Source organism: Sander lucioperca, chromosome 7 (assembly GCF_008315115.2).
Source record: "Sander lucioperca isolate FBNREF2018 chromosome 7, SLUC_FBN_1.2, whole genome shotgun sequence".
Classification (NCBI taxonomy): Eukaryota; Metazoa; Chordata; class Actinopteri; order Perciformes; family Percidae; genus Sander; species Sander lucioperca.
This window is the reverse complement of record NC_050179.1, coordinates 38,315,111-38,339,632: the sequence shown is the minus strand read 5'-3', so window position 1 is coordinate 38,339,632 and position 24,522 is coordinate 38,315,111. Positions and strand designations below refer to the sequence as shown.

General features: G+C 39.6%; 2 protein-coding genes across 3 annotated transcripts in view; one reads left to right on the top strand and one right to left on the bottom strand.

Moving 5' to 3' along the window:
- The first annotated feature begins 7,277 nt into the window (after positions 1-7,277).
- LOC116040112 (CD209 antigen-like protein A) overlaps positions 7,278-24,522 on the top strand; it is a 41,334-nt gene continuing 24,089 nt past the window's right edge. The window contains exons 1-3 of one of the 2 annotated variants that reach the window (XM_031285335.2): positions 7,278-7,398; positions 8,357-8,443; positions 9,709-9,777. In XM_031285335.2, coding sequence (XP_031141195.1) covers positions 7,317-7,398; positions 8,357-8,443; positions 9,709-9,777 — 238 coding nt within the window. In that variant the 5' untranslated portion in view covers positions 7,278-7,316. Of the gene's footprint in view, positions 7,399-8,356; positions 8,444-9,702; positions 9,778-24,522 lie in introns of both variants that reach the window. The other variant, XM_031285334.2, reaches the window with a different exon arrangement.
- On the bottom strand, positions 16,227-21,029 carry LOC116040118 (C-type lectin domain family 4 member M-like). The gene is made up of 7 exons (XM_036003063.1): positions 20,800-21,029; positions 20,240-20,329; positions 19,627-19,662; positions 17,546-17,614; positions 16,761-16,894; positions 16,461-16,561; positions 16,227-16,368 (listed from the first exon to the last, which is right to left on the bottom strand). Exons 1-7 carry the CDS (start codon positions 20,918-20,920, stop codon positions 16,227-16,229), a joined length of 693 nt encoding a protein of 230 aa, XP_035858956.1. The 5' UTR covers positions 20,921-21,029.

Below are 24,522 nucleotides of genomic sequence, written 5' to 3'. Positions count from 1 at the left end.
TTAAACCTCCTTCCTGAAACGGACCCCTGGTAGTCTAGTTTTCACGGCTTTGTTTCTGTTAGTTAGTTAGTTACTACTTTTTAGTTAGGTGGGGAAGTTCTGGGTCCGACGGCCCTTGATGGGTTGGCTCAGGCTTCTTCCCTTCTTTTGTTCTTTTTGGCCAGACCTCCAGACTCCCATAGTTTTGGTTTAATTAACTGTAGTTAAGTTGTAAATAAACTTTCATTTACTTTAATTATTCCTCGGGTTTGGTGTTGTTCAATATGTTGACGGTCACATTTAGCCTAAGTTGTGTTTGTTTGCTGTGGCCATAACACTGAGTTTAACATTAGAAAATTGTAGGTAATGTTGGGACCAGTAGTTGTGTTAAAACTGACCTCTGAGAGACAAGACACACGAGATCTGGGCCTAGGTGGAAAACCCACAGCCCTTTTCATCAAACTACTAGGAGAAGAAGAGTCACAAAATGGCTAGAGGGAGGGGGCTGCAGGAAAAGTTTGCACCTTCCTGTAACTTTGATTCTTCCCATTGGTTCAGAGGTTCCTCAAACACAGCATGGGGCCTTAAACTATAAAACCTTCTGACACACAGAAACCACTGTTCTTCTGTTTGATATTTTGTGTTTGACTAATGTAGCCTGGTTTAAAACTGAAAATGTTACATTGCTTTTCTCCCACTGGGAAGAAGTTAGCTAGCTAATGTACTGAATGAGAGGGAGATCACTGTCAGAACCTCGAAGATCAAGACTCTTTTCTTTTCTGTCTAAGTGTGTTTTTTTTCGCTCCTCTTTTACAGACTAACTAACACACACACACACACATGCCATTCTGTCCAGCGGGCCTTGCCAGCCGACATAGTCACGTACAGAGCGTAGCTTACACAGCTAGCACATAGCGAAGTAGCTTGTTGTGTATCCCCATTGTCTAGCTAACTGGCTAGCATAGCCCCATGGAGCTTGTAACGCAGCCCACTACCGCCCTCTTGAGGCTAAATAGTTTTGTGCAGCTCACAGAAGTAGCCATTTTGGTAGTCTTTGGGCTCCACGCACACTCACACACACACACTCACACACACAGACACAAAGCATGCTCACCACATGCCTGCTGTTTGTTTTTCTTTTGGTTGTAGTTTAAAAAAGGGTATATTGATTTTAATTGATCAAAAGATTATTGATTGGCCATTGATGATTTTGAAGTTAAATAAATTCTGTTATACCATAAATAGTAGTTGTCTGTGATTATTCAACCCAGTCTCACGGCAGTTCGTGAAATGGTCACGTTATTTTGATCTATTGATTCGTGTACAGGGAAACGATTTTCTACTTTGGTCTGGTCACCACGAAATTGGAACGTTACCATTTCACGAACTGCCATGCGACTGGGCTGCAGCTGGGGGAGATGGTGACAAGATGATCCGCGGTCTCTGGGGGACACAACAACGGGGAAATTAAATGCTGAACACCGGCGACAACTGCCATGACACTGGCCTGCTCTGGGGGATGCAAAACGGGGACGCCACACGCTGTAGACGGTGACAACAACGGCCGCCGGGACACAATCCGCGGTCTCTGGTGGACGCAACAACGTGGAAATTAAACGCTACACGCCAGCGACAACAACGGGACGTGCTACAACAACGGGACAGTTGTGGTTAGGAAAAAAAAGACTGGGAAAGGTTGTGGTTAGGAGAACAACAATGCGGAAAGGAACTTCCACACGCGGGACACGATCCCCGGTCTCCAGGGTGAAAGTCCTGTGTTGTTTGACCCATCCACCACCCTAACCAACCTCCTTACGAGGATTTTCGGCTTTTCAATACTACTTGCTACCATAATCGTGCTGTTATCACGTAATATGCTTCCTATTCAAATACATTACTTTAAAATTCATGCTCACCAACACGATAAAAAACAGAAAAACATGTCCCTGTACACGAATCAATAGATTAAATAATGTCACCATTTCACGAACTGCCATGAGACTGGGCTGGATTATTTGTGTACTTATTGTAATAACAAGCTGGTTGAACACAGGTCAGTGCTCGAATTCATCCTTCTTTCTGTTCCTTTAAAGAATACTCAGTAGATTAACCAAGTTAATTAAGATCTGTATTTTAAAGGGAACACCACCTAAATGAGACTGTTTCACAGTTTAATTATTGGTCCCTGGTTCCAGGGTGGTGCCCCGTTTTGATTGTTTGTCATTGTGGTGGAGTTATGAATACACATATTCATAACTTTATTAATATTGATAAAACATATTTCATAACTTGCCAATAATTGAATCTGTACCCTACCGATACCCGACAGTAATCTAGGATGTTATGTCCTTAATACATGTTTGAAATTTAACTAACTGATTGGTTTCATCTGGCTTGATAGGTATATTTGGGTGTCATCTGCATAACAGTGAAAGTTAATGAAGTGTTTCCTAATACTATTGCCTAGAGGAAGCATATATAAGGTGAAAAGAATTGTTCCAAGCACCGAGCCTTGTGGAACATCATGGCTAATGTTGGTGTGCCTGGAGGATTCCTCATTAACATTTACAAACTGAGATCGCTCTGATAAATAGGACTTAAACCAGCTTAGTGCGATTCCTTTAATGCCAATTAAATGTGCCAGTCTCTGTAATAGGATGCTATAGTAAATAGTGTTGAATGCAGCACTAAGATCTAGTAAGACAAGTATGGAGAAGTCCTTTGTCTGAAGCAATTAGAAGGTAATTTGTAATTTTCACCAGTGCCGTCTCTGTGCTATGATGCTCTCTAAATCCTGACTGAAATTCCTCAAATAAAATATTGTTATGTAGAAAGTCACATAACTTATTAGCGACTACCTTCTCAAGGATCTTGGAGAGAAAGGGGAGATTTGATATAGGTCTATAGTTGTCTAAGATCTCAGGATTGAGAGGGTTTTTTTAAGGAGAGGTTTTATCAAAGCTATTTTAAATGACTGTGGTACATAACCTGATAATAAAGACATATTGATCACATATAATGAAGTGTAAGTGAAGTAAGTAGCCTAGTTGGGAATTGGGTCTAAGCGACAGGTAGATGGCTTATCTGAAGAAATCTTTAGCGTCAATTGATGAAGGTCAATAGGGGAAAAGCAGTCTAAATATATTTAAGGTCTTAAAGCTGTTTCTAGTGGTCCTGTGTTTAAAGGTAAACCGGAACAAGTTGAGGGCAAGAGGTGACACATTTTATCTCTAATCGTTTAATCTAAATTTTATCATTAAAGAAGCTCATGAAGTCGTCACTACTCAGAGCTATAGGAATAGATGGCTCAATAGAGCTGTGATTCTCTGTCAGCATGGCTACAGTGCTGAAAAGAAACCTTGGGTTGTTCTTATTTTCTTCTATTAATGATGAGTAATAGGCTGCTCTGGCATTTCTGAGGCTCTTCTTATATGTTTTCAGACTGTCTTGCCAGTCTAATTGAGATTGTTCCAGATGGTTGGAACACCATTTACTTTCAAGTTTTTGCAAGGTTTGTTTTAATTTGTGGGTTTGGGAGTTATATCAAGGTGCTATTTTCCTTTTTTTCATCATCTTCTTTTTGAGAGGAGCCTAAGGAGTCTAAAGTCGTCCGTAGCAAGCACCTTCTCCAAAATGATCAATTTGGGAGGGACTAAAGTTAACATAGGAGTCCTCTGTTATATAAATGCATGGCATTGAATTAAATATCGTTGGAATCACTTCCATAAATTTAGAACTACCAGCTGGCACCTAGTGTAAAAACTTTTATCTAATGCCGTAAAGTTGGGTAATAAGAATTCAAAAGTTATTAAGAAATGGTCTGATAATAAAGGATTCTGTGGAAATATTGTCTTGACTTGACATTCATATGTGAAAAGAGATCTGTCAACAATTGTGTGGGCATTTCTTCTGTCTTCATCAGCTCTCTCCTGAGTCTTCAGATTGTCTGTCAGAAATCTTGCATTTTTTTTATTAAGTCCACCATGTCTTCACATTAATCAGGACAGTATCGGTTCTGTGTTTGCCACTGTTAATACAGTGCACAGTGAGCAGACAATTTTGAGTGCTGTGGTCTTTGGCAGAGTGTTTTGCAACCTGGCAAATATTACAAAATCCTTCAAACCTTTGCCTGCTGTTTTTCTGTTATAATTGACTGAGCGGCAGCTTTGAGAATGTGTGCAGAGCATGTGTAGCACTGTATAACTTCTGATTTCCTTCCATGTTTTCAGTTTTGAACAAAAGGCCGAAGCCCTGTTCAAGTAGCTGACACTGCTGTCCGTGTTCAATAACAGTAGAATAGTTTGAACTAGTGCCCAGCTGTAATCTGTTTTAACCTGATGTACTCCGAAGTTTCCGTAGGAACTGCATTAGCAAGAATGATATTGCTGGTGTAGAGTGTTGATGATTTGTCAGCATTTGACAGACTAGGAGGGGAGGTGCCATCTGACCACCTCCAGGAAGAGTCAGAGAGTAGTAAAGGTGTCTTTTGGTCTGAACAAGAACTTTGCATGCAACATTTCCGGAAGCATCTCGGTGTAAGGTCAATGGGATCTTCTTTCTCAGGTGTTGTACAACTATGCCTATTCCTATACCTGGCTACCACTGTCTCAACACAGCACAAGTTCATAAGCTGGAAAGTCCACCACAGTTGAACAGATATAGAATTTAGAAATCTGGTTTTAAACCTGCAAACTTCTACTTGTAACTGCTTTACATAATTGTATTTTCTTTTGCATCCCTATTATCCAAATGTATTTATCATATAATTTTCCAATTCTGAATGTTTTATTGTCTTTCTATATTTCTTATGATTGTGCTTTCTGTGTTGTTGTTCTGACTCAATGACACTGTAAATGAGGGTCAATGATCTCTCGAGGATAAATACAAGTTGAATGAAAAATGCATTCTGTATTTTGTATGGTATGACGTCATTTCCTTAATCACTTTGGTGACAAAACATAGTTTGGAGAGCAGGCAGTCTCATCTGAGATTCCTACTGGTGAACCATCTGGTAGTTAGTGAGTCCTGTCACCACTCAGTCATGTAGTCTAAACTTTAAGACTCACAATTACAACTGCAAGTTGTGTAGTGTGAACAGTACAGCAACCTGATAACTTAGTGGGAAGTTGTAGTAATATTGGTTCTTCAGTTTTCTGTTCCTTTTTTTGCATAGTGATGACTCACAATCAAATTAGCTAAGCTTCATTCATCTCTAATGACTTTTTCTGTTGTTTACTCATCAAATCCCTCACTCCAGTTCGATTTTTGGTTCATTTGATTCACAGTCAAAGTTATGATATAGTATAATTATAATGCCGACAACAGTTTAACAGTTGTACATATGGTGTAGTGTGGAAATATGGTAGGTTAAAGTCAAAGCTACTTCTTCAGCTAGGACCAGATGTACAAACCGCACGTAAACAGGAAACAATGCTTATGCCACTTCCTACTGATAAAGCGATCTTGATCTGACATTTATGAACAGAAATGCAACATGCATACTTCTATCATACTTAAGAAAATGTGCAAACACAAGAGAGTGAGCTGTGAGTGATATGATGCAGTGGATATTAAAAATTAAGTTGAGATATGTTGTATAATAAAAAAAAAACATGGTTCATTTCAGTTGTTAGCCAGTTTCACTGATTGTATGTTTTTTGTGTGGAGTTAACACAGTGATCTGTAACATTTTAATCCAAGGTTCATTTATATAGTCTACTGTACTCAACTTTCATCTCTTTTGTTTTATTCTTTATCCTCAGATTGGAGGCATTTTATTCTATCTATTCCGTATATTATGGTCTTTAGTTCGATTTAGTGTTTGTAAGGTACAATGTTGGTAACCAGGTTGTCCAGTACCAGTTTCCTGCGTAGTGTGTGTGACTGATGCTTTATTTGGTGATACACATATGTGGAAGTATCATGTATGAGTTTCTAATAGACACAGTTTCACCTAACACGATGTATATCATTACTCAGTTTGTTTTCTCTGTCTACAAATCCTTACACTCTGGCTCATGTCTGCTTTTATCAAATTTTTAAATATATATATTTTTAAGTATTTTATTATTATTAACGGGAGATGAAGTAATAGCATGATATAGAGCTTATTGTTTTCACGAAACAGATTTCAGTGTGAGTCAACTAGTTTCTTCTTTACTGTGGCATCACACACATTATGAAAGCCAATCACGGTCCAGTTTGCAAATAGAGATTGAAATACACAATCACCATGTGAGACTTCAAACCTCCAGGGACTTTTCAGTGCAGTTGGAGACATTTTTGAACATACTTTATCTGTACAGGTGAGATTATTAACTTTCAATTTACCAGTATTGACAAAATAATTAAATATTCTGGTCAATTTACTAATCTGTTAACTGTGAAGTAATGGGTTTTTAAGATCACGCTCGACGAAGACAGGGACCAAAAGAGGAATCTCAGGTCACTGCTAGACTGTGGTGGTTTGGGGTTTTTGTTTCCAGGTCTCTAGTTCTTTTGTGTGTTTCTCTGTTGGCCCTGCCTCTGTGTCTCCTGTGTTTTCCCTTCCTCCTGCCTGCTACTGCCAGCTGACTGCGCACACCTGGTCACCATTCCATATCACCGTTCTCCCGCCACGCATACCTGCCTGCCATCTACAATCCAGCTCAGTACTTCAACCCCGGCTCCACTCACCATCTTCGCTGGATCATTGTCTCTGCCGCTCTGGTGACACTAGATACAAGCTCACACTCTGAACATTTGTTGACATCTCTATCGTTGTCTTGTGCCTGTCCTCACCTCTCTCGTGTCTCTCCCCTGCAGCCATTGTCTCCATGCCTCATCCCCAGTCAAATGGCTTCACCACTCGGTTCTTTCCCCACGGCTCTCCACTTCATCCTACGCTCCCGCTTCCAGCCTTCCCTCCTTGGATTCTCCCTGTTCCCCAGACTTCTGTGTCTCCTCCTCGGTTTCCTCGGCCCCGGTTTCCCCTCGCTCCCCAAGATCCCTCGCCTTCCTATCCCAGTGAGTCCCTCGCCATCCTATCCCCTGTCTTCCCTCTCCATCCTAGCTTCTGCCCCTGAGTCCCTCGTCCTCCTAGGCTTTGCTCGAGTCCCCCTCGCCATCCTATCCCAGTGAGTCCCTCATCATTCTATTTCCTGCCCTCGTCATCCTTCCCCAGGCCTCTTGTCTCCGCTCCTGTTTTTTGGCATCCGCCTCCCCACACCTCCCCCCTTCCTTTGTTCAAAATAAACCTGATTTTGTTGTTGAACTTTGCGCTTGGGTCTGTTCTGTCCTTCCACACAACAGACCACACTGAACCTGACTTCTCACCAAATATCAAGCAGACACAGAGGATGCAGCAAATGGAGGTATCTGATTATGGTAATGAGTCACCGAGACCAAAGCAGAAAGGCAGTGGGGATGCAAATCAAACAGGTAATAAACTTTATCAGTTGATGGTTTATGTGTAGCCTACTGTTCAACAACACAGTTCTACTTATTGTACTCTATCAAGTGTTTTAAGCTGCACTAGTAGCATGGCCCAACAATCCTGTCCTTTAATACTGAAAAAGTTTTTACTGTTAAATATTTCATCAAAACCACGATCTTTGCCGAGTCTTAACCAAAGTGTTTTCATTGCATCATTTACATTAACACACACAAGGCTCAGGATGTGAACTCTAGGGCTAACTTACAATTATTTTCATTGTTGATTAATCTGTTGATTATTTCATCGATGAATCAATTCTTTGTTTGGTCTCTACAATGTCCAAAAATGGTGAAAATGTGGATCAGTGTTTCCCAAAGTCCAAGATGACGTCCTCAAATGTCTTGTTTTATCCAAAAGTCAAAGATATTCAGTTTACTGTTGCAGAGGAGAGAAGAAACTAGAAAATATTCACATTTAACAAGCAGGAATCAGAAGTTTTATTTTTTCATAAAAAAATTACTCAAACTGATTAATCGATTTTCAAAATAGTCGGCGATTGATTTAATAGTTGACAACTTAATGATTCACCATTGCAGCTCTAGTGAGCTCTAGTGTTAAAGTCCTGTGATGTACATAAATTGTTACATAACAGCAATCCTGTTTCTTGCCCTATTGGACGTCATTGTAGCGATGGCAACAATTATTTTGGGAGTAACTGACAGAGAAGATGGCCAAAGCTTGAAAAAAAAAAAAAGAGCCAAGATGTAATTATATGTAACTCTCCATTCAGCCAACCATTAGCATGCTAATGTAGGTTGGTTAGTTTGGTTAATTTATGTGATAATATTACTGAAAGTTGAATTAATTTATCATTATTTTAATGTGTCAACAGCACATGGCAGCTTCACATGGCTGCCAGAGTGGTTATACATTTTTGTTGGTGAGTCTGTGTTGGTTTTACAGAGAGAAGACTCTGCCAGGTGCTTCTCCTCAGCTTTGGGCTGCTGTGCGTCATACAAGCCATTCTCAATGTTTCTCTACGCCTGACATGTGAGTATGGTTTCTTTGTATTGTGTAAGTTAAAATGTGCTAATAATGTGGAATAAATAAACATTTTTTGAAAAGCTAATGCTAAATCTAAACTGGATTGCTGGTTAAAATGTGTAAGAAGGTGAAGTTGTAAGCAATGTGGAAAAGTGATAATTGTTTTAATTAATATATCTTTAAAAGTTGAATAATAGCCATATAGTATGACAGCCAATAGCAACTTCACAAAGTCATGGTTGTGTGTGTTATCATGTTCCAGAAGTCTTCCGCCCCCAAGTGGCCAGAAAATGAATAAAGGGAAATTAATGAATTAACCAGTCACATTTGTCAGCCAGTAAACTTTGAGTCCAGCACAAATTAGGTCTCAGGATGCTAGATGACATAGGGGCATATTAGAACCTGTAAAAGGTAACTGTTTACAAGTATTAAACTAACTACCTATAATTGATAGATGAATGAACTATGTAAATGATGTGTTAAAGTGAACTGTCTCTTTAGTTTCTAACTGGGATGTTTTGGGACCGATTGGTGGGGATTTGCCACTGCTTCATGTCAACATCCATCCATCTTCTTCCGCTTATCCGGTAACGGGTCGCGGGGGTAGCAGCTCCATCATGTCAACATCATGTTGTTCATGTCAACAGTTACCTTAATATAATACTGTATGAGGCATTTTCTTTTGCTGGGTGCAAATGTTTCACCAAAACAAGTTCCTTCCTGAGATGATTTTGCAGAGCCACGTTCCTCCAGAGTTTATCGCCTCCCAAGATGATTGTGATTGGTTTAAAGAAATGCAAACAACCCCTGACCATGTTTATTCCTATGTGTAGTGTATGTGTGGAGGGGCCAGACCTTCCTCCACAGTGCTGTAGAGATAGGTCTGACAATGAGAGACTAGGATTGATATGATAATCCACTGTTGGTGGTTTGAATTGATCAGATCATTTTAGACTATGAAGTGCAACTGGCTACTAAGCAGATTAAATAAGTGTATTAAGTGTAGATCACTTTATGAATGGTAACAAAGTGCCACATCATAATCCACACTTCTTTTTTACTTTGCAGTAACATTCAATGACACAGCAGTTTCAGTTCTCTGTTCCTACATTATGGAGAGGATGAGATCCAAAAACAAATCATCTCAGGATCACTAGTGATCACTGATATAGTTACAAGAAAGCTAATGATATGGTATTAGATGAAGAAGAGGAAAGAAACACCCTGTCATCTCTAGATTAATGCAACAGACAATGGGAATTCTGTTTCAGATGTTGAGGCTGGTTTCAAAAACCTGACTGAGGAGAGAGATGACCTGAAGAGGAAGATGAATAACTCAGGTATGTATTATGATAAATTCAATAATCAGAGTTTGGAACCAAAAGGGTGGTAGTCTTATAATGGGCAAATGCATGTGATCATTTTACATGGAAAGTTCCCGGTAAATATCATGATTGTCCTAAAGTTTCTTTTAAGTCAGCATCATTAAATCCCTAAAACCTAAAGCTTTAGAGCAATCATATGATAGAGCAAACATCCAGATGTGTCATTGACACCACCTTGGCTCTTTGTTTCTTAGAGAATACAAGAAGTTGAAATACATATTCGTCCTAGTTAACATCAGACTGAATTTTAATCTTTAAATGTTTAACTTGTATATTGTCTTTTCTATCATAATTACACAATGTTTCCAAAGTCTCATAAGCTGACTTTACCTTCTTTAACTCTGTGTCAACTTGATAAGTCTTAATTCGCTTTAAGACACTTTTTCCATTACATGGTACCTGCTCGCCTCGACTCGTCTTTTCTGTTTTTCCATTATGAAAAAAAGTCCCTGGTACCTGCCAACAGGTACTTTATTTAGTATCACCTCCGTCGAGGTTCCAAGCGAGCTGAGGCGATACCAAAAGGAAAACCTGCAGACTACTGATTGGTCAGAGAGAATCGTCACTAATCGTCACATCATTGCTAGCAACAGACGGGGGTGTCCTGAACAAACCCGCCATTTTTAAATAGTTTAGCCAGCTGTGTTTTTTTTGCTGCCTCCAGCTTCTTTTGAAACTAAATGTATCTTCTGTCTGTGGCAACAGCCACATGCCGAGAGTCAAAAACAACACACCTTCCACGTTCTGTGTGTCGCGTTAGGTCACGACAGTTTCCTGCGGCATCGCTATGACGACCAGCCACGCTCGCCTTACGCATGAGGTGCTACTAAATCTGCAATGGAAAATGGAGGACGGGGCACCGAGGACGGGGCACCACTCCGCTCTGCATCTGCCAACCTGCTTGCTGCCCCCTCACAACGAGGGACAACTAATCACTCAACGAAATCCCGACTGTTTGCTGTCCTGGCTCCTAAATGGTGGAATGAGCTCCCCATTGACATCAGGATACCTAAAAGCCTACGCATCTTCCGCCGAAGGCTAAAAGCACATCTCTTCCGACTGTACCTCAGATGAAAAAAATAAAAGAAATAATAATAAAAAACTGCACTTTCATATGGCTCTTTGAAGTTTTGTAGAGTTTGCACATTCAAGGTTGAATGCATTTACTTGAAAGTCGCTTTGGATAAAAGTATCAGCTAAGGCTACGTTCACACCGCAAGTTTTAATGCCTAATTTAGATTTTTTGCTCAGATCCGTTTTTTTTTTTTTTCTTTTTAGGCTGTTCACATGACCTTTTAAAATGTGGCCTATATCAGATTCCAGTGTGAACTGTTTGCAGTTTTGAAATGACCCGCATACGCAAAAGAACAATAACAATTTAAAATAAATAAAATCAGACGCAGCACGCTGTTACACTAAAGTTAGGGAGGTTATGGAGGAAGTCAGCATTTTCGCTTTTATTTCAAAATGTTTGTGTAATCGCAGCCATAACATTAATGAGCAGGTGCTGAGGAGGAGAAGAATGAAGAGAAAGAGAGCCAAATTGGCTATTTCGGCCTTTTGTGGAGTTATGGCTGCAAATTCATTACAGAGGTCTGTGTGACCGGACGACCGATTTGCACGTCAAGACCGCTACGGGCCTCCACCAGAGTTTCCTCTGGCTTCGCCCTTGCACGCGCTCACGCTCCACCTCCCCGACGGTGTGGGCGAGAGGGACCGGTGGTGCGCCCGACCCCGAGGGACCGGGATCCCACCTCAGCTGGCGCGCGCCGGACGTCACTTTCATTGCGCCACGGGGCGACCCACTGACTCGCGCGCACGTTAAACTCCTTGGTCCATATTTCAAAACGGGTCGGGTGGGTTGCCGACATCGCCTTTTTACGTGAGCCGATCCCCGCCCTGGTGACGCGACGCGGTTGGGGCACACTGAGGACAGTCCGCCCAGGTTGACAGCTGCACCGGGAGAAGGGGGCCCCGCCCCTCCCCGCGGGGAGAGACGGCGCAGCGAGGGTTATTGAGGTAAAAGTCGCATCAAATCCGCCTTGGTTGTTCACACTACGGCCGCATTGAAAAAAATAAGATCTGGGTCTGATTCAGGACCACATATGGAAGTGGCCTGAATCTGATTTGAAAAAATCAGATCTGGGCAAGATTTGAGTGTTCACACTACTTCTGAAGAAGTCTGACCTGGTCACACAAAAAATCGGATTTGTGCCACTTTTGCCTGCAGTCTGAACGTAGCCTAAATGACATGTAATGTAACCCAAATGAACAACAAAATTAACAAACTGTCTTTCAATGGGACAACAAAAGGGCAATTTGTTATTTGGGGAGAAAAAAACAATTGTAAATTCAGAAAATTTGAATGTGAAAGTAGTTATAAATGTCCTATGAGGCCAGTGTTAGGAATTATATGTGAGAAAGACAATTATTTGAGAGAAGAACAGGAGAGACAGTGACCTCTGGTGGACAGTGGACAGTGAACAGCAGCAGTAACAAGATGGAAGAGTTTGGGTTAGTTAAAAGGTTGCATGAGTTGTTGAGCTGCTGATCTCATGAAACAGAACAACAGAACATTGTTATAGCCTAGATCTTCTCATGACACAGCTACATCAGGATCGCCACCACCTCTACCAAACAAAGAGCCAAGGTGGTGTCATGACAAATCTGTATATTGGCTGTATCATATGAGGGATCACAGGCTTAGTAGGTTTTAAGGGTTTAATTTTACAATCAAGAACACAAAGCAGGAATTCCAAACAATAATGTCTGATCTTCTTCTACATTGTCAAATGAACTGTAATCTTTTGCTGAAACTTGATAATATTTACCGGGAAATGTTCATGTACAATGATCACTTTTATTTGCCCATTATTAGACTACCACCCTTTTGGTTCCAAACTCAACAAATTCATCATCATACTTACCTAAATTATTCAGTTTCCTCTTCAGGTCATCTCTCTCCTCAGTCAGGTTGTTATAACCAGCCTCAACATCTGAAACAGAATTCCCATTGTCTGTTGCATTAATCTATAAAATGGTGTTTCTTTCCTCTTATTCATGTAATACCATATCATTAGCTTCCTTGTAACTGCAACAGTGATGATTAATGGACTAGACAGGAAAGGTGGGAGAGAGATGGGGGATGACACGCAGCTAAGGGCCACAGGTCGGATTCGAACCCAAGCCACTGCAAAGGCTTCAGCCTACATGGGGCACACGCTCTTACTAGGGTGTTTCTTTCCTCTTCTTCATCTAATTCCGTATCATTAGCTTTCTTGTAACTATATCAGTGATGACTAGTGATCCTGAGATGATTGTTTTTGGATCTTATACTCTGCTCTTATACTTGTCGTCTTAAAATGATCTGATGTCACTGAAGCTGGAGCCAAACATAGTCATAATTACTTTTCTGCCTAAATCAATCTGATCTAATTTAGGTAATATAGTAAGTGCACTTTTTTTAAATAATTTTTTGGCGGCTTTTTTCCATTTATTTCAGAGTGACAGTGGATAGGAAATGAAAGGTGGGAGAGAGATGGGGGATGACATACAGCAAAGGGCCACAGGTTGGATTCGAACCCGAGCCGCTGCAAAGGCCTCAGCCTACATGGGGCGCACGCTCTTAATGGGTGAGCTAGAGGTCGCCCCGTCAGTGCACCTTTGCCACCAAATCAAACCACCAACAGTGGGTTATCATACAATCCTGTCTTCCCTGAGTGCCATATCTAACACTTTTAAGGATTGGATTTCCATCCCTTTGGATCCAAGTCAAGATTTAATAGTATTTCCATATAATCCTTTATTATCAGACCATGCAGGTCTATGCTAGATGGAAAAACATACATATACATACTATATTTATTTCAGACTCACAAGTAGGTCCAAAACAGGAAATACATAAAGGTAATATGAGTACTTGGGATTTAGTTGTGTTTAGTCATTACCACTTTGTATTTGTGATGTGCTTCTTTTTCCAAGAAACGCATATGACGATTGTGGAATCTGAAAAATTGTGTGGAGGATGGGTTGGATATTTGTTTCATAGTGTGGGGTCTAGCAGGAGTAAAGGGGTCATTACACTGATTATCAATGTCACAAGTCTGAAGTCACTGTGTGTGTGTGTGTGTGTGTGTGTGTGTGTGTGTGTGTGTGTGTGTGTGTAAGTGTGACTCGAGTCAGAGTCTGGAACTCGAGTCTCCGTCTCTGGTAGGGTAGGTTGCTCTGGGGTCCTTCTGGGAGTAATCTCGGGGTACAGGGGTTCTGGAGAAAGCTGCGAGCAGCAACACCAGGCCGAGCAGTGGCCCGTTCTGAATCATGCATCCAAAGTTCCTGTTCAGACCAAAAGACACCTTTACTACTCTCTGACTCTTCCTGAAGGTGGTCAGATGGCACCTCCCCTCCTAGTCTGTCAAATGCTGACAAATGAACTTTAATGTTGTTACCTCTCCTGGAGAGTCCTTTCTTAAGATTATTTTTAATGTTCAGGCTCCAACTTTGAGATGTATTCAGGATCTACTTTTTTGCAGCTTCATAGAATCTCTCTCTCCCTCTTCTTCCTCGTTTTTCAGTAAATGTTTCTTCTTATCCTGGAAAATGGAAGACTACAAACTAAGGGTGTTTTCACACATGAAAGTCCGAACCAAGGTCCGGACCAAGGTTCATGTTTTTGTTACATTGTATACATTTGATCCGGTAAGTTTTGGTTTCACACTGCAGTTATGCAAGCGCGCTAAAGATCTAAACGTGACAAAACTACGTCCTGCCGTCATCACATACGTGAGCTGCGTCTCCAGATACTTATAATTGATTGGTTTGTAGACGGGCTTCCCCGTCCTCTCGTCTCCTCTCTCTGTGTCAGAGTTTTTTCAGCTGACTGCTGCTCTCCCCTACTACCGCGGCTCGTTTTGTTTTGTTGTGATGTTGAGAAGCGAGACCCGGAAACTTTCTTTCTGGAGAATTTATTCAGAGACAAACGGAAACCTACACTGTACATTTACTACCACTTAACAAATAAACTGCTGATGTATTCTCTGCTCTGATAGCCGACAGCTGTCTGCTCTGAGCGCATCCACCGTCACTCTCACTCTCTCATGTAGCCTACACACTAAGCACCGAGCTATTCCTTAAAGGAGCTTCCCCGGTCTTGTAACACAAGGAGAGCCTGCCAGAGCTCCTTGTGTTTGGTCCGAAAGTCCGAACCATCCAAAAAATGCTTTCACACTATAAACGAACCGGACCATGGTTCTGTTTGGTCCGGACCAAGACCACCTCTTTTTATCGGACCAAAATTTGGTCTTTTGATCCGGACCGTGGTCCGGGGGAGGTTTCACACCTCTAATTTTGGTTCGGATCAAACAAAAAAGTCCAAAAGTGCGGGGCGGGGCAGGACAATCAGACAAGGCGGGAAAACACAGGATGCAAAACTAGACAAGACAAAACAGAAAACAGACTATCAAAATAAAACAGGAGACAAGGGAGGAAAACATGGGCTACAACAGAAAACAGAACAAATACACAACAATAACAGGAAACAAGAACAGAACCTCAAAACCAAACAGAAACTCAAACTCAAAACCATGACATTATGATAGAAAAGACAATATACAAGTTAAACATTTAAAGATTAAAATTCAGTCTGTGTGTGATGTTAACTAGGACAAATATATTTATTGTATTCTCCACATAACATACAAAAACATTTCATTTCACAATGACCAAAATGTACATCCTAACAAACACATGAAGGCACTTTGAATATAATGGAAGTATCTGCTGACGTACTTGTTGACAAGATAATGAAATGTGACAAGATACTAAAATAACATCTTGATAGATAAAAAGAAATCATCAGACATGTAATAATAACAAAAAATGCTCATAAGGGAATGTGAAAATAGAAAATAAACAAATAAACTACCCATTTTCTAGTATAGACATTCTCTTGAATTAACGACACCCCTTCTTTCCTCCACAACCATCCTTTTAACTGTACCTTGAGATGTGTTAAAGAGGCTGCCTTCACAACATAATGACAAAGAAAACAGGTCATAACTAAACCAATGAGACAGGACTAGACCCCCCTGTGATGTGGCCAGATACACACATCCCCCCTCCCACCCATAAACATTTATACATTCATTCAGCAAGCAATAAATCAAAGCATGTATAACATATTGCAGTTCTTTTCATTTTTTTTTCAGCCAAAGCAGTGGACCTCGTTGGACATTTGTTTCTATGTGTTAACAGGTCACTTTACTGCAGCGCAAATAACCAGGCTTCAGATTATCCCACACTGAGCTGGAAATGATTTTCACTTGGAAATGATGTGTCCATATGAGTATATTCAGGTTGATTTTGTGACGATTTAATCAGCAATATATAATATTGGTTTGGTAGCAGAGTTATGGACTGATTTTCATTTCACAGATCCAGTAGTGTGACGAGTAACAGGGTGAATCATTCAAGCTGTTTTCTGAAGGGTAATGATATGTGTTACCACAGTTCTCCCTTTCCCCACCGTTAGGCTCCTCGGAATGCCAGTATCTGAAAAAAAGAGCTTTTATCAGAGAACACAACCCAAGAAGCACAAGATAGTGATTTAGTTTGAATGGACCAAATGGAAAAAATGTGTGAACCTTTTGGTCAGTGGAGTCCCATCCACCCATTTCCACGTCCCCTCTGTCTCTGAGTCAGTCAGGCCAATCCACATGGACTTCTTGAATTTTGTTGTGAAATTCTTGTTTACAAAAGAGTAACAAACTTTAAACAATATAACAGAATCATTCCAACATTCACACATATTGAACTAATTTCAATGTATCAGCAACAACATTGACCTTTACATTCATTCAACATTTGTATTCTTTATTCTAAACTACGTCTGACACGCACACACACACACACACACACACACACACACACACACATACACATACCTGTTCTTCTTTGCTGTTGATAATCACCAGGTCTGCACCCTTTTGAAGACAGTCATCTCTACTCTCTTGCCAGTTTTTCTTGGTAGAAGAAATGTAGTAGAAACTACCGTTGAAATACTCCCATCCTTTTTGAGATTAGTGAAAACAGAAAGAACCCAAATGAAAAACAAAATTAACAAATCTTTTTCATTGGACTTTCATTGGGACAACAAAAGGGCAATATATATTATATGGGGGGAAATAAAAATGATTGTAAAGTCAATAAATGTAAATGTGACAGTAGTTATAAATGTTGCATGAGGCCAGTTTTATGAATTATATGTGAGCAAAAGTGTTTACATTCGCAAAACCAATACATAAATTCTTAAAATCTATTGCACCATTCATTCTGTAGCTCGTAGTCTTCTTACTTTTGGACTTATGCTATAACTTACTAATGGAAGAATGAAAAAGGAAGGAAAATTGTTTACATATTTGAAATGCAGCACATTGTTTGTGACAGACTATGTATTTTTATAATATAATATATATTTATTTCAGACTCACAAGTAGGTCCATAGCAGGAAATACACAAAGGACATATCTATACATAACACTCCAATCCAAAACACTTTATTAATGCTCCTATATCTGTCTCTCTCATTTATTTCCTGACTTGGAAAGAAACTTTAGGACAATCTTTACCGGGAACTTTACATGTAAGATGATCACTTGCATTTGCACATTATTAGACTACCACCCTTTTGGTTCCAAACTCTGATTATTGAAATCATCATCATACTTACCTAAGTTATTCATCTTCCTCTTCAGGTCATCTCTCTCATCAGTCAGGTTTTTTAAACCAGCCTCAACATCTGAAACAGAATTCCCATTGTCTGTTGCATTAATCTATAGATGACTGGGTGTTTCTGTCCTCTTCTTCATCTAATACCATATCATTAGCTTTCTTGTAACTATATCAGTGATCACTAGTGATCCTGAGATGATTGTTTTTGGATCTCATCCTCTCCATAATGTAGGAACACAGAACTGAAACTGTTGTGTCATTGAATGTTACTGCAAAGTAAAAAAGAAGTGTGGATTATGATGTGGCACTTTGTTACCATTCATAAAGTGATCTACACTTAATACACTTATTTAATCTGCGTAGTAGCCAGTTGCACTTCATAGTCTAAAATGATCTGATCAATTCAAACCACCAACAGTGGATTATCATATCAATCCTGGTCTCTCATTGTCAGACCTATCTCTACAGCACTGTGGAGGAAGGTCTGGCCCCTCCACACATACACTACACATAGGAAAAAACGTGGTCAGGGGTTGTTTGCATTTCTTTAAACCAATCACAATCGTCTTGGGCGGCGCTAAACTCTGGAGGCAGCGAACATGGCTCTGCAAAATCATCTCAGGAAGGAACTTGTTTTGGTGAAACATTTTCACCCAGCAAAAGAAAACACATCATACAGTATTATATTAAGGTAACTGTTGACATGAAGCAGTGGCAAATCCCCACCAATCGGTCCCAAAATGTCCCAGTTAGAAACTAAAGAGACAGTTCACTTTAACACATAATTTACATAGTTCATTCATCTATCAGTTATAGGTAGTTAGTTTAATACTTGTAAACAGTTACCTTTTACAGGTTCTAATATGCCCCTATGTCATCTAGCATCCTGAGACCTAATTTGTGCTGGACTCAAAGTTTACTGGCTGACAAATGTGACTGCTTAATTCTTGGGCTGTCAATCGATTAAAAAATGTAATCTAATTAATTACATACTCTGTGATTAATTAATCGAAATTAATCGCATACATAATTAATGGTGCCTGAACCGATACTTTTTAAGGAAGTAAAAAAAGAAAAGAAAAAAAAGGGTACTAAACAACAGTTGGTGACATTAAAGAATGGCTTGTTTATTGCTAAGGCCATATGGTCAAAATTAAATGATTTAATAATAATGTATAACAATAACTTATTTCACTAGTAAATTGCTGTTAAACAACAAAAACAACCACCAAATGGGAAAAGGACATTTACAATAACTTCAAATGCACCACGAAGCTGTAGTTTACCAGTTTCATTGAACGCACCGTCTGTGTTGTTTTTCCAACAGCAGCTGCAGATTGTTACATACTGGTGTTAAATCCTCTACAGTAAAACACAGTCACACTTTACACCGTTTAGCGTTAGCTGTCAGCATTTTAAGCGTGTTTAATCCAGCTACTAGCTAGCAGTAGGCTAACGTTAGCTGCTGTCGAGTATAGTGTTAACTAGCGTCACGTGCAGCTGTGTTTTTTGTTGCCTGTACCCTCCTTTATTTTACAGTCCAATGGTGGCTAGAACGGCTCGGGGTCAAACGTCAATATGGAATGGATTAATCTGCGTTATTTTTTCTCAGATTAATTAATCGAAATGAACGCATTATTTTGACAGCCCTAGTTAATTCATTAATTTCCCTTTATTCATTTTCTGGCCACTTGGGGACGGAAGACTTCTGGAACATGATAACACACACAACCATGACTTTGTGAAGTTGTTATTGGCTGATGTGTTAGCAAACAATTTCCTTTATAGATATGCAACAGACACAGAGCAGCATAACATTGATGGAGAGTAATGTATCTGTCCACATGATGAATCAAAGTCCCTGTTATCCACTCTTCTTTAGCTTTTTTCTGCTCCTGTTTATCACTTCAGTGTTCTGCCTGAGAAATCATCTCATCAGTCCTCACTGACAGGATTTAACTGGGATATTTCACATTATATTTAACACGCGTAACACAATTATTTACCTTGCTTGTACTTCCTGTGTACCCGTTAAGATCTAAACTCTGATTATTGGAGAAGTTTCATCATCGTACTTACCAAGGTTGGTTCTCTTAAACTCGTCTCTCTCTGAAACTGTCATTATGAGAGGAGAGGTTATCATTATTTTCAACAGAATCAGATTAATAGTAGTTTGTTTAGTTTAACTTTGGGAAGACAAACTTCTTGTATTCTCTAAGAAACAAAGAGCCAAGGTGGTGTCAATGACACATCTGGATGTTGTCTTTATCATATGAGGGATCACAGACTTTAGTGTTTAAGGGATTAATTTCATTTTAACAACCAAGAACACAAAACAGGAACTCCAAACAATAATGTCTGATCTTCTTCTACAGCGTCACAAACAACTTTAATCTTTAGTTACTTAATGTTGCTGATTTGGAAAGAAACTTTAAGACACTGGTATTTAACTAGGAACTTTACAGGTACATTTGCCCAATATTGGACTCTCAGTCTCTCTTCAGTTGGATTATGTGATTAAAGAGATCAAGAAATGTAAAACAAAATTTCCAAGATGGCTTTCTTGAATAAAATCTAATAAATTATTGTTCAGGACTAAAAATGATTAAATGGTTTACTGTAAGAATACGATGAGTAACTTTCCTGTTACAGAAGTGAGATGCTAAATTAGTAACAAATTCAGAATACTCACAGAGAGAAATAAGAAGGAAAATGATGAGAGCAGCTTGTAGCATACACAGGAGTCCAAGGATCACAGCAGCCAGCCTGTACCGTTTTATACCTGTATGTAGAACACACACACACACACACACACACACACACACACACACACACACACACACACACACTTAATAGAATCCAAGCAACTTTACTAATGTTCCTGCTATAAACATACATTTCTTAAAGTCCGCAGACAGGGGCACCACCAATATCCCAAAATGGTTGGTTGCTTGGTTCACGTCAACACTGCGTTATCGCTCAATACGGGACCAATTTCAAACATAAAAGGTTAATCAAATGAAAATATTTTTTAATAAAATGACAAAAGCTATTTTCACATCTGCACTTAGCACTGAGATTGCTTTGCTTTCTTTGGAGGACTTATTTCTAAAACATTTTTTTAATAATGCTTTGTATGGCCTGAAAGTTTCCAACTGAATGTAGAAGATAAGATTACTGTTAACATTGTTGTCCATGTCGCTTTTTAAAACAGTACCTCGTCTTTGTTTAACTGTAGGATTTGTGTCTCACCGAGCTCTGCAGCAGCCACTTTCCTGTCTTCATCAGAGCAGATCTTTGATTCAACAGTCCTGACTGAGGCATAATGGACGTTTTCATATGAATTATCCTCTTCATGGTAAACCATCTCCATATTTTAGCCACTGGAGTGTGATGAAGGTGTTGGTCGAAGTATTTTCTTTAAATGATGCTGATCTCTGATCAGATTCTTCTTTTATGTTTCTCTCTGCTTACACAGCAACACTTTCTCTCTCTCTCTCTCTCTCTCTCTCTCTCTCTCTCTCTCTCTCTCTCTCTCTCTCTGTGTCTCTCTCTCTCTCTCTCTCTCTCTCTTTCTCTCTCTCTCTCTCTCTCTCTCTCTCTCTCTCTCTGTGTCTCTCTCTCTCTCTCTTTCTCTCTCTCTCTCTCTCTCTCTCTCTTTCTCTCTCTCTCTCTTTCTCTCTCTCTCCTTTCTAATTTTTTTTTTTTTACTCAACTTATAAGTTGAAGTTTGGACTAATGCTCCAGTTAAAACCACTGAAGATCTGATCTTTGGGTAACAGGAAATCCTCACATAGAAGAGAGCAAACGTCCTCTCAGCGTTATCATTCATGTTGCGTGTTAGTGACACAAACTTCATGATTATATGAGTTTTCTACTTTCATCACAGAAAACAAACTTGTAAACTCACCATGAGCAACCTCTAAATTCATTCTACACTTTAGTCTGCAATGTGTTTGTTACCCACCATCTTTATTAAACCAGCATTCTTAAATTATACATACTGTAATGGAAAATTAAATAATGCATTTACTTTGATAAACTGATGAAACTGATGAGGTCCAGGAATTTTGGACCGGGATACATGATAACATATGTCGGACTGCAGGGACCCAGGTTCCATTCAGCCCAAGAGTATTAGTTCTGGGAAATGGATCAATTCTAAGAGGGATGGATAAGGACATAAGAAGCTGGGTCCAGACTAGTTCAATGGTAGCCAGAGAGATTATTTTAAGAGGATGGAAGAATGAAGGGGTGTCGTCTATCCAGGAGTGGGCTTGTGAGATGACTAGGGTGGGGGAGTTTGAAAAGATGTCATATAAACGGTTTGACAGATTGGATGTCTATACTAGAAAATGGGTAAAGTAGCTGAACTTTCTGGAGGGCTCCTAAGAAGCTTTGTTCTGGGGAGAGACGTGTATGATGGGCTTATGGTGTTGTCATTTAAACACATCTTCATTTGGTTTATAGTTTATTGTCTATTTTGTTGAATGGTCTGGAATGTTGTAGTTACTGTGTCTGTTAGGGTTGTATGTTTCTGTTTCCTGGTTTATTTTGTAGTAGTCTGTTGTTCCCTTGTCTTGTCTAGTTTTACTTCCTGTCTGTTGTTTTTTCCCGCCTGTTTGATTGTCTGATGTCTTTCACCTGTTCCCCAGCCCTAGTGTCCCCTGTTCCCTGTTACCTCATTACCCTGTGTATTTAGTCTCTGGGCATTTCTCAATCTGTGTTCTTCTATGGACTTGTGTTCTTGTGTCCCTGTGAAACGTCATCTTGTGTCGCCAAAGTACTGTCCCAATACACAAGTTCGCATTTCACCAAGAACAGTTAAGATTCCCGGATATATTCTTGACACGCCCATTTAACCGAGGATGCATTGGTTGGTTACTTGTATGAACTTCGCAGCACCCGTATCCCAACATTCATTTCGGCATTCAATGAGGTTCTGGTTTCCGGTACATAGACAGACCAAAAACAAAATTCACTTCTGAGAACGTTTTAGGCGAGAAATCAGTCTTGCATAAATCTTTGCCGAATTGACAATTTGCTCCAAAGTTTTCGGAGTTGAGAAGCTCCATAAAGTGACGCGGCAGCCAGCTTGCGCCTGCCGGGGCCGCTAGCTCGTCGCTCAGACAGTCACGCTCAGAGACCCTGCTGTAAGCCGGAAGTCTTTTAGACCGGTCTCGTAAATAAGAGGCTTTTATTTCGCCGTTGACTAATCGTTTGTTTAAATATCACAACACATGTCCATCATAAGATTAACGGGAACCTGTGGTTAACTGCCTTTTCGGAGTTAAACTCCACATGCACACACACACACACACACACACACACACACACACACACACACACACACATACGCACGGCCACAGCGCAGACCTCTGATACTCTCTGACCCATGTCACAACGTCACAACCAACTCCTCAGTTTGTGAAAAAAATGCCAAAACACATGTTGTGTATGTACACAAACAAAGCTACGTCTCTGTAAACAAAAACCTCAGCAAAAATCTGCTTATCCTTTTAATTTCCTGAAATGCTTCCTAAAACTAGTCCCTTCTTAATTTTGAAGGCTATATGGCTACAAGCTGTAACCATGGTGATTGATATGAGGATCATCTTCTGAATATAATAATTTATATGTTAGGCCTACCATAAATTGATATTTCAAAAAGTCAGTTATTTTCTCATTTTGTGTTTCTCTGTTCTGTGCACCATCCAGTATTACCAGGTTCATATTGTGGAATCTGTCCTGTATGTCTGAATGATAAATGGTGCTAATGAAAAATTTAACTAAAAAAAAGTTGTTTATTTAAAACAACTAATAATGCAGTGTGATGTTAAATCAAAGTAAGTCCCACACATACATATGCTCATGTTTTTTTTCCCTTTAGTCTTTGTTATTAATATTCATCAACCAGAAAATTAGAAAATTGCGTTTTTAAATAACGATGCATGGAAAATAAAATAAAAAATGCTTCTCTTTGTAAGTAGTTTATTTTTAAGAACAAGTCAAAACAAATGCTAATAGGTCAAACATAAGCATAAAACACTATTTTTTCATTATTGGTATATTTATTGTACAAATTCTCATGTAGGCTACAACGTGCAGCAAGCTTTCACAGACGCCGTGCGGTAATTACTGCGTCACTTCCGGAGTCTTCAGCTGATTTGATTTGTTGTCACAATACATGAGACAAATACATGAAACTGTATTTTATTATTATTAATATCTTCATTGTTTACATCCTCAAATACATTGTTAGACAAAAACATCAATATTACGAATATTATGTATTTTTTATCTTCTTATCCGCCGAGCGGCACGTACCACGTCACTTCCGGAGTTTTCCGCGGATTTTTTAAAACGTTATTACGGTGCATAACCTACTAGAACAAAGCTGAGCAACGTGTTGTTGCTGGTGACTAAACCACTGACTGTATACATGTATATTACATGTCGTTAAAGACCAGCAGATCGCTGCCCGATTCTGTGAATGAATGCTCGCATTGCATTGTGGGATATCGGCTTTGAATGCGTGTCAGTAGCTCGGATCATATTGTAATGTTCTGTATTACAGCATACTGTAATATTTCACCGGTAATAAGACAGAAATAATATTATTAAAATAAAGAAATGTATACTATGATAACATCTAAATAAATGTTGATAGATAGGTAGCGTTATAGTTTTAAAAATACCAATAAACAACAAAGCAATCCAGCTTCCCTGGCCGAAATAGACCGAAATAATAACATTAAAAGAAATAGAAATAAACCGTGATAAGATCTGGTGATTAAATGTTGATTAAAACAGCGGTTATTGGGCTAAAAATACCAATAATAGCAAATCTATACCGCTTCTCTGCTGCAGCCCAACTGGCAGAAAGAAATGTGCTGTGACCAGGGAATCTGTGCGTAGACCACGGATGATGCCTGTCATTGACTTACATAGGCATCGGATCCGTGGGCCCGTCAC